The 14,886-nt window shown below is 44.6% G+C and overlaps 2 protein-coding genes across 4 annotated transcripts in view; one reads left to right on the top strand and one right to left on the bottom strand.

Annotated features, from left to right (window-relative positions):
- Fam118b (family with sequence similarity 118 member B) overlaps positions 1–5,364 on the bottom strand; it is a 43,402-nt gene extending 38,038 nt beyond the window's left edge. The window contains exon 1 of one of the 3 annotated variants that reach the window (XM_075966399.1): positions 5,268–5,364. The gene's annotated coding sequence lies outside the window, so the exon portion shown is untranslated. The remainder of the gene's footprint in view (positions 1–5,267) is intronic. The other 2 variants (XM_075966396.1, XM_075966400.1) reach the window with 2 other exon arrangements.
- A 70-nt stretch (positions 5,365–5,434) lies between these two features.
- Positions 5,435–14,886, top strand: Rpusd4 (RNA pseudouridine synthase D4). The gene is made up of 7 exons (XM_075966392.1): positions 5,435–5,637; positions 6,018–6,183; positions 7,463–7,664; positions 10,598–10,691; positions 10,767–10,911; positions 12,575–12,672; positions 13,978–14,886. The coding sequence occupies exons 1-7, from the start codon at positions 5,449–5,451 to the stop codon at positions 14,215–14,217; spliced, it is 1,134 nt and encodes a 377-aa protein (XP_075822507.1). The 5' UTR covers positions 5,435–5,448; the 3' UTR covers positions 14,218–14,886.

The following is a 14,886-nucleotide window of genomic DNA, read 5'->3' as shown; positions in this document are numbered from 1 at the left end:
GGCTAACCACAAGCCCCTGATCTTAATACACAAATAAATTAATACCCCCCAAAGTGAAAGATGAAATTATATAAAACTGCACAGACTGAAGCCAGTTTGCCTATGTCCACATGGCTCTTGGCCACCATGTACTCTAGTATCTGCAAGGCTTAGAGACCACAAGTTTAAAAAGAAAACTGTGAATGCTACCCCTCTTCTAATTTTCATACTTTTCATGTTATAACCATTACTTTTTATAACAAAAAGCATAAAATAAAATTATTTTAAAGAAACATCCATTCCTTGTATGTCATCTTTGACTTTAATTTAGGTAGTCTCTACTTTTTCTAAATAGGCAGACCAAGATTGTCCACGGTCGCACATGGTCAAGCTTAACAGCAAAAACCACTTTTCATCTCTTTATCAGCTACTGCTGTGCACACACTTTTAGAAAGCCACTATACTAGAACAACTACGACCTTAAATAGAAACTAGCCAAGAGTAACTAATCGGGGCACAAGCATGGCAAATGAGAGACCAAGCTGAGAGGAACAATGGATGGCACAACACCTCTGCGTGGTCAGCCAGCTTTCAATAAGGACCTTGAATGGGCAAGGTCAGACGTAACTCACGGGAGGGATGTATTATCTCCTCAGCCTTTGGTGCCACCAGGTTGGAGACTGTGAACAGAGAGAACTAGGTCACAGCTTCTAGGTCCACCTCTAGCATCCTCTGGAGACAGAGATGTATTTCCATGACCAAAGTCCAGAAAGCACTGGTGTAAGGTACACCTCTGGACCACCGGTCAAAAGGTAGATAAAAGTATGAGGCGACAGAACAAAGGAATTTCTTAGAAATGCCTGTCAGAGGCTGGGTGTGGCAGCAGGCTTGTAATCCTGGCATCAGAAGACTGATTCAGGAAGACAAGAGTTCAAGGCCAGTCTGGGTGATACAGTGAGCTCTAGGATGGCGTGGGCTCCATATTGGTAAGCATCCTGTTTCAAAAATAAAAAAAGTAAGATGGTTTGGAAAAAAATAATTACTATCCACAACCAACATTATAGGGTTATAGGATTCTCTTCTTTTTTAAAAAATGGGGCAAGCCGGGCGATGGTGGCGCACGCCTTTAATCCCAGCACTCGGGAGGCAGAGGCAGGCGGATCTCTGTGAGTTCGAGGCCAGCCTGGGCTACAGAGCTAGTTCCAGGACAGGCTCCAAAGCCACAGAGAAACCCTGTCTCAAAAAAAAAAAAAAATGGGGTCCCACTATGCAGCCCTAGCTAGCCTGGAGTTCACGGTAGAGACCAACTAGGCTGGCTGCCTCTGCCTCCTGAGTGCTGGGATTGAAGGTGTGTCACCACACCGGAGCCTAGGAAAGCTTCTCTCTCTCTCTCTTAAAATTATTTATATGGGGTGGAGGCGGCATATGTGCCATAACAAGTACATGGAGGTGAGAAGACAACTTGGCGGAATAGGTTTTCTCCTTCCACCTTTATGGGGTTCTAGGTTTTTGAAGCAAACACCTTGTGCCATCTTACCAACCACCACTTAATAAATCCCCCAATACCATTCAATTAGGTAAACTCCAATACTTAAGTCTCACTCCCAATATCATTCAATTAGGTAAACTCCAAATATAAACATCAGCTCAGTAGAGAGAACGCTACTCTCTGGGGTGGGTCACTTGGGAGGAACACAATCTAGAGTCTTTGTACTGGTGCTAAATACATTCAAGGTAAGTCTGCAATAAATTTCACTTGTTAAGAGGCTTTTCACTTACTAAGTGCCATTTGAAAACCTTCACAGAACAGATACTTAAGAGTTGTATAATCAAAACTCAGAACCCAAATTACCTGTTAAATTCTTAGCAACTAAACTGGGACTAGTCCCCAGATAGATCGCCTGGCCCCCAAGACCACACTTTCCAGGAAACTACCAGTGAGTTCTTGCTGATTGCTTCTCCCGACTTCCCTAAAATCATAAAACAATGACCAAGTACTTCCTGCTCCTCAGGATCCCTGGTTAATCTGCAACCGGCAAATCTTTGTTTCAGGAAGCACAGGTTAGCACTCTGTGAACTAATCAATCTTCCACGTATGGGGCTTAGGGTTCCTCCTTACTAATTAGCTATTTTCTATATTCATGAAATACTAAGGGAGCTTTTTTGCTTCTCTATAGAATAGACAACATCTTTAAATGGTTCTTTTAAAAGATTATTTTTAAAATTATTATATTTATTTAGTGTGTGTGCGTGTGTATAAGTGTGTGCTCATGTGTGTGCATGTGTGCCTGAATGTGCTCAAGTGCACACACACACACACTCTTGAGGTGAGAGGACAAGCTGTGAGAAGTCACTTCTCCTTCTATGTGGGACTCAGGTCGCCAGGCTTAGTGGCAAGCACCTTTACAAGTCAACAATCAAGTTCTTTATGTAGTTATATAAATAAGCCATGTTTGTATAGTCTGTACTCTGTAAAGTTGATGACACAGTAACAGAATGTCCTTCTACTTCCTTCCTTGGACTGAGAAAATCAAAAGGTGCCGCTAATCAAAAAGACAACATCAAGTTGGTGAGGAAGTAATAAAGAGAATGCCTGAAATAGCTCTGACTGAATAAGGAAGAGGAAGAAGACAGGACAGATCGGAAGGGGAGAAGGATGTAAGAGTATAATTGTTCACAAACACTAACTCTATTCAGTTTTTTTTTTTTTTGAGACAAGGTCTCTTTACGTAGCCCTGGCTGTACTGGAACTTGCTATGTAGACCAGGCTAGCCTTGAACTCACAGAGATCCGCCTGCCTCTGCCTCCTGAAGGCTGGAACTAAAGGCACACGCCCAGCTATAACTCTGTTTTAGACTGTGAAATGCCAAGATTCATAGGAGAAGCATTAAGGGAACCACAACTTTCGTAACCACACGTAGAGATAAACAGCAAAACTGAATTCTTTAAATTCTTCCTAGAAAATTGCAGCAAGAAAAACCCTAAAAGTCTCTTTTTTTTATTTTTTTATTTTCGAGACAGGGTTTCTCCATAGCTTTTGGCTCCTGTCCTGGAACTAGCTCTTTTAGACCAGGCTGGCCTCGAACTCACAGAGAGCCGCCTGCCTCTGCCTGCCGAGTGCTGGGATTAAAGGCGTGCGCCACCACCGCCCGGCAAAAGTCTCTTCTTTTAAGACAGTGCCTGGCGTCTTTATTTTCAGGCATTATAGTGTCCCACAGCACTATAGAGTGTGCCTTGCATTAACCTGAAAACAAGAACATAGCTTTGTCTCACTAGCAATGACATCTGAGTTGCCTCTTCGCTTTGTCTCTTGCCACAGAAGGCCAATTCTGTAAAAACAAGTATTAATCTTGAAGCATGCAAGAAAGGTAATGGTATAAACAGGTTTTTCCACTTTCTCCCAAACCATAAAGGTACTACACCTGGTATAGGTGTGTGATTAAATTCACTTAAAGGTGTGAATTTAAACCCTGATGCCCCTTCTCCCAAGACACGGTGATGCTCAACAGTTTAGTGACATTAGAATCTGCAACTGGAGCTTATCAGAAAGGGCAATAATTCTCAAGTGGAATTTCTCAACTTTTGTAGGTGTTCTACTTGTGAATTTATTGTCGAGAGGGGACAGAGCCACTGACAGAAGAAACAGTGTTTCCCAAACTGTTCCCAGGGACTCTATATTCAGACCTCTTATTTCAGAAAGACAGATAGGTCTCCTTTCCACCATTCTCTGCTTTCCTTCAAGACAAAAACTGACCATAGTAAAATAGTTCAAAACACTCAGAAACAAGCTGGGTGTGGAGGTATAGTCTTTAATCCTAGTGCCAGGGAAGCAGAGACCAACAAAGCTCTGCGAATTAAAGGCTAGCCTGGTCTACAGTGTGAGCCCCTTAGAACAAATCAAGTGACAAATAAAAAGCCCAAGCCAACTCAGTATTGTTCCAATTTTAGTATATGTGCTGCCGAAGAGAACAACCAACCCAACTCAGGAACACTGCAGCCAAATAAATAGTTGTGAACTTACTATATTAACAAGCTTGGGGATTAGGGAAAAAAAGTCCTCACGTAATTCTCGTCACCAGCAGATACCAATGGACAACTGGACTGCAGAAATGGCAATTCACATCCCAAGGACAGTACTGGGCAGCAGGGGAAAAGACCATGGAATGGGGACGTGATCTTATCAATAACGGCCTACACTGCAAGAGCCTAGTTGGTTTCCCGGCTACAAACCCTCTTTTCCATCTGTCCAGCACTGCATTATCAGATTCCTATCTACAATTCCACTTACAAGGAATTTCTCAAGAAGTTTCAAGGACTCTCAACTACCTATCACATTAAGTTTAAACTCCTCAACTTTTAGTCTTCTGTAAGATATCTATCTGCTCAACTGCTTCACACGAACTGTGGTCTCCCTTTGCTAACCCTGTTTTGGAGGGAGAAGGACCCAAGCCTAATTCAATTACTTATTCTCCAACTGAAACGCAATCCCTCTATCGTCAGAGAAAAGTCACTAGTTCTCATGGCATCCTTTTAGCATCAGCTTCCCCAGCAAATGGCATGCGCATCCCAAGTGTTTTCGAAATCACCATTCCAAACAGCTGCTCATACTTCCAGCTCTCCTTTCGTGATAGGCAAGCCGCAGTTTGCAGTTCGGACATGGGAGTCCCTTGTAGGAAAGGGAGAGAGGGCTGGACAGTTTCAAGCTGTGAAGGGAAAGACTAAAGGAGGCAAAAGTGAAAGGTCTGGGCTCTGCACTTTCCGCCAGTTCTTTGGGAAGAGTGGAGAAGCGACAGCAGAGCCAAAGAGGCGAACTCCTGAGGAAGGTCAGAAGAAACCCGTGGTGCTCTCGAGGTAGGTCATATGGGGTAGGGGTCCTGGATCAAGGAAAAGAACCGTCATCCTCGGGAGAAGGGACTGGTTACAAACAACGCGAAACAAAGGGGCTGGCAGTCGCAAAGTGAGAGGATGGAATGAGAGATCCGGGGATCTCCGGAGGGCGAACGGCAAGAACACGAAAGGGGACACGACATGTCCCTCCGAGGACCCGCCGAGGACGTGGTTGCTAAGAGGGACGAGACAGGTGCGGATGAAGGCTGAGGAGCCAGCGTCTCCCCGGCTTCGCTTCTAAAGGGCGCGGGGGCGGGGAAGTGGTTTTGAGTGGGATCGCGTCCCCAAGCGAGCCTCGGTTCCCAGGGCAGTGCTCTCCAAGAACGGAGATCCGGGCCACGAGGAAACCGTTGAGGCACCGGCATTTCCCAGCCCCAGCCCGGCTTCCCCAACACACTCACCGCGTCTGCTCCAAACGCCACCGCTCCAGCTGCAGCTACCGGCCGGCGCAGCCGCACTGAGCGCGCACTGCCCACGTGACCCGCGGGCTGGGCACCCACGTGACCAGCAGAGCCCGCCCCCACCCCACCCCCTCCGGGCGCTCTCCTCCGCGCGGCGTGGTCTGACCCCGCCCTCGGCAAGATGGCGGCGCCCAGGTTGGGTACGCCTGGTCTCCGGGTCCTGAGTGGGACGTCGCGTCCCAGGAGACCGTTCACTCCCGGATCCAAGCCGTTTTGTTCCAGCGCTTCTACCTCTAGGCCCCTGAATGCTCAGAGATTGGCGGAGAAGCTCCGAGCCCAGAAACAAGAGCAAAAGACGAAGAAAATGCCGGTGAGCCTGGGAAGACCACAACTCCCAAGAGGCAATGCTCTCAGGATTTCCCAGGTGTGGGGTGCGGTAGGCAGGTTCTGTATCTGCCGGTAAGTCAGTGTTGGGTGGGATATACAGTGTGATAGTCGGAATACCGCTGAGAAAAAAGGACAGTGCTTGCACAGTGTCTTTGTGAGCACTTTTGCTACTGCCAGGCTCAGACCCAAGCACCGCGTGGGTATGTAGGTGAGATAGATACCGATATATGGTCCCAAAGGAAGGCATGAATCTAATTCTACAACACAGCCATTCCCCGCACGAATTTTCACTTAAATCTCATTTAGGCCACCCCTAGAGCTTCGCTTCCTCATTAAGATTTTGCCGCCCTTCTCTCTCCTTAGGGCTCTACAAACCTTGTTCAGCGGAGGGTGCAGGAACTCGTGCGATTCACGCAGCAGCTACAGCGAGTTCACCCCAATGTGCTTGCTAAGGAACTGAGCCGAGGGATTCTCCACCAGGACAAGGACATTCTGGTCATTAATAAACCCTATGGTCTCCCTGTCCACGGTAAGAACCACGTGGGCAAGGGAAAGGAACCTGCTGCTGCTTCTACAGCTAACGGTACCTCTGAAGCCTTACTTACATGTGAGGCATTCTTGAATTCAAGTTAATTAAACCTTTCTACAGTATTATCCCTTGTATATGACTACTGGTAACACAAACCAGTGCCTAGTCCCCACTTCCACATATTTGACAGTGGGCTGTATGCCTCCCACAGGGATTATTGCAGAGAAATACAAACGCTGAATTCTGACTGTGGGCTGTATGCAGCCTCCCACACAGATTGTTGCCGAGAGATACAAAAAGCCGTGCGCTGACAGTTTAATGGTTATTTTCTATCAAAACGGGGGAGAGGGAGAAAAGCTGGGTGCTAGTGTTCCACTGTCATCCCAGGTCTAGGAGAGTCTGAGGCAGGAGGATTGGATGTTCAGACCAGTCTCAGCAACTGCAAAACCTCATTTCAAGATGAGAGAGCTAGAGAAACAAGAACAAACAAAACTGGGAAAGAGGAAATAATGTAAGAGGGGGGATGTGTTTGTGTTTAGGATTATACCTAACGTGAAACCCCAAAGTGTCGGGAACTTAATGGATGTCCTGAGTCTGTTGAATGCCGTGATGAGGACAGCTGAAGGGAGACAGAACTGAAAAAAAGAAAAATAGGGAATATCAAAGACTTATAGGGGGAAAATAAATATTTTAGCTAAAAGTATTTTGGTTGAAATAAATAACTCCCTTGGTGGCAGTACAGAGAAATAAAATAGGCCTTGCCAAATGCATTCTGTGATTTTTTTCCCCCTCTTGATTTCCTAACAGTTTTTTTTCCTTACTATTCTCTGATGAGGTTTTTGGTTGTTGGTGTTAATTTTTCAAAGGCATTTTTAGATAACAAAGCAGAGTTGGAAAGATAGTGCTCTATGTTCGGTCTAATGAAGAGTACAGAGAGTAAAATCTAGGAATATCTGTTCTCAGAGCCCCTCACCTTAACCTTTCTTCTATAATGGCTCAGTATAGCTTCCCAGTCCCACAAAACCAGAAGAGAAAGCCACAGTTTTGTCCAGACTTCAGTTACTTTGAGTCCTCGGGATGCTTGTTAGAATATGAGTTCTTACTTAGTAGTCTCAACTGGGGACCTCGAGTTCATTGTCTAGCTAGTGAGTTCTCTAGGCCTATTATTGTTAGTAATCTCTGCCGTGTTTTCATAGCACAACTGTCGAAAATAGGGACAATTTCTTACTCAGTAAGGATTGGTCTCTAAGAAGAGTTCCTCTGGCTCTTTGCTTCCTAGGTGGCCCTGGAGTCCAGCTCTGCATCAGTGATGTACTGCCTATCCTGGCAAAGATGCTTCGTGGCCACAAGGCAGAGCCTTTGCATCTGTGCCACCGTCTGGACAAAGAAACCACGGGTGTGATGGTGCTGGCTTGGGAGCAGGATATGGCACATCAAGTCCAGGAGTTGTTTAGAGCCCGCCAGGTGGAGAAGAAGTACTGGTATGGGCCTGTTAGTGGAATAAATGAGGGCCTCTCTTTTGTCTGTCTGCTGTACTACAGGGACTATTAATAGAAGGCATTGTACTAGGACTCATGAGGATATAAAGAGTCTATGAAATAGCTTACTGCGAATATTGAATGATAAAATAGTCCTTGTCTATGTGCATGTATGTATGACTGTGCGTGCATGCACACTCATGTATACATGTTGAAGTCAAGTAGGACGTCAGACTTCATTCTCTATCACTCCTTATTTTATTTTACTAAGCTAGGGTATCCCTCTGAACCTGGAATTCACTGATTGGTTAGACTAGCTGAAAAGTTAGCTTCCAGGCTGTGCCTGGCTCTGTCCCCTCGAGCCCTGGGATTACAGATGTGCACTGCTGTACTGGGCTTAGCATGTCTGCTAGAGCTCCAAGCTCATTATCATGCATGTGCAACCAGCTGAGCTATCTCCTCAACCCTTTTTGTTTGTCTGGTGTTGAGATGAAGTTTTACTTTGTACCTTTGGCTGGCCTGGAACTTGCTACATAAACCAGGATGGCTTTGAACTCTCATCTCTCTCTCTCTCTCCCTCTCCCTCTCCCTCTACCACTCTCTCTACCTACCTATTTACCTATCATTCATCTATCTACCTACCTACCTACCTACCTATCATTCATCTGTCTATTTACCTATCTACCTACTTACCTATCATTCATCTATCTGTCTGTCTGTCTATTTACCTATCTATCTCTTTGTCTATCTACCTACCTACCTATCATTCATCTGTCTGTCTATCTATCTATCTATCTATCTATCTATCTATCTATCTATCTATCTATCTATCTACTTTTGCTTCCCAAATGCTGGGTAGAAAGACCTGCACCATTATACCCAGTGCTGTTTTTTAAATATTTATTTATTTGTGTTTCTGTGTGTGTTTGTGTATGCATTTAGCCACATGCTTACCACTGTGCATGTGTGGAAATCAGGACAACTTGGAGTCAGTTCTCTCCTTCCATCATGTGAGCGCCAGAGGTCAAATCTTTATCTGCTTTGCCATCTCAATGGCCTCTGATTTGTTTCCTGAGACAGGGTCTCAGGTAGCCCAGGCTAACCTTGAACTGCTCATTCTCCTGCTGGGATCATCAGCACACCCTGTTCCGTAGCAGTGTTTTTAGGATATAGCCCTTTAAAAATAGGATTGCAGATTTGAATGATATGCATGCTTAAAATGTTTTATCATTTTTTGAAATTTAACTTTATTTCGTGTGTATGTGGGGATTTTGGTTTGTGCACCATAGTCATGCAGAGCCTGTGGAGGCCAGAGAAGGGCACTGGGTCCTCTGGAACTGGAATTGCAGATGGTTGTTAGCCGCCATGTGGGTGCAAGGAGTTGAGTGTACATCCTCTTGAAGCCCAGTCAGTGCTCTTAACCTCTGAGCTGTCTCTCAAGCCTCGTGTGTAAAAATTTGATAGTATTAAACTGCTGTCCTAAATAGTTGTATCAGTTTCCACTCTCACCAGTGGTGAGTACACACACCTCAAGTTGTTTTAAAAAGCCTCCCAGATAGGGGTTTTGTGTTAATTTCTGTTTGAATTTCCCTTTCTGAGAATAGACTATTTTTCCTAGGCTATTTTCCTATTGGGTTATGATTTAAATTTGATTTATAAATTTCATTCTATGCTTTGGATATACAGTCCTTTTTTGTTTTAGAAATTGTGCATTAACTTTGTGATCAAGGGGGCCCTTTAAAAATTAGATACGGGAGGTGGGTGGTGGCAGTGCACACCTTTAATCCCAGCACTAGGGAGGGAGAGGCAGGCAGATCTCTGTGACTTCGAGATCAGCTTGTTCTACAGAGCTAGTTCCAGGACAGAAAGAAACCAAAAATTAAAGTCTCAAGAATTAAACCAAACCAAAACAAAATAAAAACAAACAAAGAACTGGTGAGGGACCTGTAGAGGTGGCTCAGGATTAAGACCACTTGCTACTTTCAGACATCTGAGTTTGGATCCCAGTACCCACAACAGGCAGCTCACAACCACCTGTAACTCGAGCTTAAGGGGACCTATCTCTGGCCTCTGTGGGTACCTGCACTCATATGACAGATGCAGCATATCGAAATAAAAGTATTTTTTTTCTTTTGAGAATCTGTTTATCTCTGGCCCATCCACAATGGTTCTCATTCATATCTAGTAGCTGTGGATTTGGCATTTGTATCTTTTAAAGTTTCCAAAAGCTTAGTGATAGAGCTAGGGCATCTAATATGCCTGAAGCCCCAAGTTTGGTCCTCGTACTAAGTATAGCAAGTTCCATAAATAACTAGAATGTGCAATCAGATTTAAGAGCTACTGGAATAGTTGGGGACGCTCCCATATGATTTTCATGATGTAGCGCCTAGCCTGACAGCTGGATACTTCTAAGCTGAAGTCTTCTAAGCTAAAGTTATACATATTGATTGTAGAATACTTTGAGAAAAAAAATTAAATGATCTTGCACCGATATGTACAGTTAAAGGAAAATTGAGGAAATAAGATTTTGTATCCCATTTCTCTTTTGATTGATTATAGTCATTTGGGGTGGAGGGCAGATGGGGGTTGGGGGAGATGGGTAGAATCGAGATGCATGATGTGAAAACCACAAAGAATCAATGAAAGGTAACAAAATAAGTAGGAGTGGGTTCTAATCACATACTATGTGAAAGAATGTGGCTGAGTGACAGATGGATATGGTAAAAACTCACAGGACTGTTCCTCTACTCGTTAGTCAAAGAAGTCATGAAACCACAGCCATCATTCAGTGACCCATTTTAGATCTCTTTTACATAGACAGGAAGTTGCAAAAATGGTGGTAAAGATGGTCCATTGTGAGGTCTTAGGTGTCTAACTCCCAGCAGTCCCGCTCTGATTTTTGTGACTTCAGGCAGCAATCTGTGTGTCACCCCCAGGGCCATCACTGTGCGTACCCCCTTGCCCTCGGCAGGAATCATAGAAATCCCGATTGTGGAGAAGAAAGTACAAGGCCAGCAGCAACACCACAAGGTAGGGGAGCCGCCTCCCGGAGCCATGGGTTCCTGTCTTTTCCTAGGAATCCCATCTTGATTTCTCTGGCTGCAGATGACGCTGGCCCCAAGTTACCGTATGGACAATGGGGAAATGGTAAAGGTGCGGGCTAACCGGGATGCCCATGTCGCCGTCACTCAGTACCAGGTGCTCTGCAGCAACCCTTCTTCCGCCCTCGTGGAGCTGCAGCCTGTTACTGGTAAGGATGCCCCCTTCCACCATGCTCTGCCAGGGCCTTGTGCTGGATTTCCCCTTATGCTGAGCCACTGATACTGTGCTTAGGCTGAGGGTACAGCTGACTTCTGTGACTCTGTGTTTCTGATGCAGATCTGAAACTAGGGTCCCTGTGGGGATGATTGTGGGGAGTAGAATAGATGAAATGACACACTATGTATCCCACACTGCTGGAGCTTGTGAGCCTCCTGCCTCAGCCTCCCAAGTAAGGAGAACACAGTTTAAATGGCTTTATTGAAAAACATACAAAGCATTTCTTCAAAAAAAAAAAAAACAAAAAAAAACCCATTTCATCCAGCAATTCTATTTTTTAGTTAAAAACAAAACAAAAAACCAAAAGCTAAAACTAAAGGCAGACATTTGCATCCTGTGTTCATAGCAGTAACCCCGGATGGATGAATAGAGAAATGACATGGGATGGGTATGTGTGCACAAACAGTGTTATTTTTAGCCTTAGAAGAATGATGGAATTCTGCCATGTGCTACGTGGATGAACCTTGAAAACATTATGCTAAGTGAAGTAAGCTACATATAAAGGGTATATTCTGTATGATTTATCTCACATGATGTACTTAGAGTAGTCACATTCATAGAGGAAATAGAATGATGCTTGCCAAAAACTAGTGGTGAGGGGAACCAGAGGGGAGGAATGGTCAGCTATTGTTTCAGTTGGTGGATTTTAGATTGGAAGAATAGGAAATTTCTAGATGGGCAGTGTTGATGGTTGCAGACCAGTGTAACTGATGCTACTGGACTGTGTCTTTAAAGTGGCTCAAGTGAGAAATTTATATAGATAAATATATTTTAGAGAGAGAGAGAGATAGAGAATTAAGAAATGTGGGAGGCCAGGCAATGGCACACGCCTTTGATCCTAGCCTTTGGGAGACAGGAGCAAGCAGACCTCTGTGATTTCAAGGCTAGCCTGGTCTACAAGAACTAGTTCCAGACAGCCAGAACTACACAAAGAAACCCTGTCTCGAAAACACCCTCCCAAAAAAGAAAACTCGGGCTGGGTGTTTAGCTTAGTAGTAGAGTACTTGCCTAGCCTCCACAAGACCCTTAGTTCAATCCCTAATACTGCAAAAGAGAAAAAAAGAGAAAGAAATGTACAAAATAACAGTTTACCACCATATAGTAAAGTTGTAAGAAGTTAGGGTAGTCATAGACATAAATGTCATGGTGCTGGCTGTCCAGAATAGGTATGCTTATTTCCCCAGCTGGCTGGTCCTGCGTAGCTGATAGTTTCCTCCATTACTCCTTTGGCTGGTCCTGCGTAGCTTGTAGTTTCCTCCATTACTCCTTAGGCTGGTCCTGCGTAGCTGATAGTTTCCTCCATTACTCCTTTGGCTGGTCCTGCGTAGCTGATAGTTTCCTCCATTACTCCTTTGGCTGGTCCTGCGTAGCTGATAGTTTCCTCCATTACTCCTTTGGCTGGTCCTGCGTAGCTGATAGTTTCCTCCATTACTCCTTTGGCTGGTCCTGCGTAGCTGATAGTTTCCTCCATTACTCCTTTTTGCATTTGGTGCTGCCAGTTTACTCTGCTTTAATTTAGAATGTGTTGAAGCAGATGTCAGCATAGCATCGTTTCTATTGCTCCTCATACATATTTCTTTCCTTTTTCTCCTAAGGAATAAAGCATCAGCTTCGGGTTCACCTGTCTTTTGGGTTGGATTGCCCGATCCTTGGTGATCATAAGTACTCAGACTGGAATAGGTTGGTCCCTCAGGTAAGACTGGTTGTATTAGTTTTCTGTGATAAAACACCATGACCAAGGCAACTTACATATGAAAGAGTTTATTTTAGCTATTGTTGGAGAGGGATAAGAACCCATCATGGTGGGGAAGCGTGACAGCAGGAACTGGGTGCCGAGAGCTCTTATCTCAAATGTAAGCACAAAGCCTTAAGTTCCCAAAGCCTGCCCTCAGTGACACACTTCCCCTAGCACCACCTAAACTTCCCCAAATAGCACCACCAACTATGGATCAAAAACTGAGTGTTCAAAAGCCCAACCCTGTGGAGGCACACTTTCAAACCAGCATTGGTTTAACTCTGTGTGTTTAACAGGTAAGTGAGAGAACGCTTAACCACCACCACCACCACCACCCTGCCCCTGTGTTTTGTGGTTTTTGGAGATAATATTTATTGAGATAATAAACAAATGAATGGCCTTACCCTAATGTGTCAATGCCGGGAGTCCCCTTGGTCATTTTGAGACAGGGTCTCATTGCGTAGGGCTTGGAAACCCCTTTGTAGGTCAGGCTGGCCTTTGAACTCATAGGGATCCACCTACTTCCACCTCCCCAGTTCTGGGATTAAAGGCACGTGCCACCACTGCCTAACAAGGACTTCTTTCTTCCATTTGTTTCCAAGTAACAGTAAAGTTTACTAATAAATGATTTTATTATAAATACAAATATGGGCATCAAGAGACAGGGAGAAACACATATAAGAAGACATCCATTAGAGCAAGGGAGGGTTCTCAAGGAGAAATGTGACATTTAAGTGTCTTAATAATAGCTTCTGAAATTACATTGTTCAAGAAGATTTAAAAAAAAAAGATGTTTTGGTAAACTTACTATTTTTTTTTTTTTAATTAAAACCCTGAAGTAGGTCATGACAAAGTATTGTCACCAGACGCGGGAACATACTTCTAACTTTTAGAGGCATCAGAGTAGTTGTTGTCTTCATGGAGCCACAGGATGTACTGGCAGAGCCTTAATGGTTCATTTGTTTGCTTTCAGATATTGTTGGGAGGCTGTGATAAGATAAAAGCTGCCTTTCCTGCTTTCTAAAGAACCTTTTTCATTAGCTGATAGTAGCATCCATTTTCTTAAAAGGCCAGAAAATGTTTCAATAGGAGTTTCTCTGGTATGGTTGTGTTTTTCTTACCTAGGTTCTAAGTCCTTCTTAGACATGTCCCTGGAGCAGGCTAGGCATTACTGGGTTATGGGTTATAACTTGCAGAGGTTAGTGTGGTCGCTAGTTAAAGGTCACTGGCCATGCCCTTAAGGTTTGTCTTTGCTCTGTTTAGAAGCTTTCTGCTGGCACACTGAAGAAGCTGGGGCTGCGGCAGACAAAGGCCCGCTACATCCCCCTTCACCTGCATGCCAGGCAGCTCATCCTGCCTGCTCTGGGAGCCAGAAGAGAGGAACTCCTCCTGGCCTGCAAGCTTCCTCACTTCTTTGCGAGTTCTCTGCGTCGTCTGGGTTTAGACATGCCAAATCAGGATCAAAGCGGAGGCAGTGAGGCCAGGCGTGTAGAAGCAGAGTGAAGACTATTGGCCAGGCTGGCCTCAGAGCTCTGCTGTATTTCATGGATTCTGTGATCTTCTCACTTGGAAGAGACTACAGAACCACTACCTGGCTAAGTTGAAGGAACTTGGCCACTTCAGGACTTTTAATGGAGAATGAAGTCGTATTTACTGTCAGTTTGGCTGTGATGTGGAAAAGCCTACTGAAAGTCTCTCCTTGATAGGTCTCTTCGCCAAAATGGAAGAGAGCCTAGGACCAGACAGATTGTACCAGTAAAGGAGAACCACAGGCTGGAATCTGTGGCCAGGAACTGTCTTCATCCAACAGGAAGAAAAGCTTCTGAGCTGTCAGGAGTGCTCCCTTGGAAAGAATGGCTTGGATAAATGTGTATCATGGGACCCAGGGATTTTGTCAACTAGAACATGGGTGCCATACTGCCTTAGCATGAACCTGTGAGAGGGTTGTTCAGCTGAGACAAATGATGGGCGGCTAACCTAAGAGAGTGAAGTTGGTAGGGTGGAAGGTAGTGGCTGGATCAACAGACCAAGCACACAAACTGTCTAACAGCTCCAGCTGATTGTTGCCCTGTGGGCAAATTTTCTATTTTCTTTTAGAGAACCAGGAAAATCCAGATACTTCTGTGAAATCTCCCAACCTGTTAGCAACTAAATAAAAACATTCTAAATTTT

Source organism: Microtus pennsylvanicus, chromosome 3, assembly GCF_037038515.1.
Source record: "Microtus pennsylvanicus isolate mMicPen1 chromosome 3, mMicPen1.hap1, whole genome shotgun sequence".
Classification (NCBI taxonomy): Eukaryota; Metazoa; Chordata; class Mammalia; order Rodentia; family Cricetidae; genus Microtus; species Microtus pennsylvanicus.
This window is presented reverse-complemented; position numbering and strand designations above follow the sequence as displayed.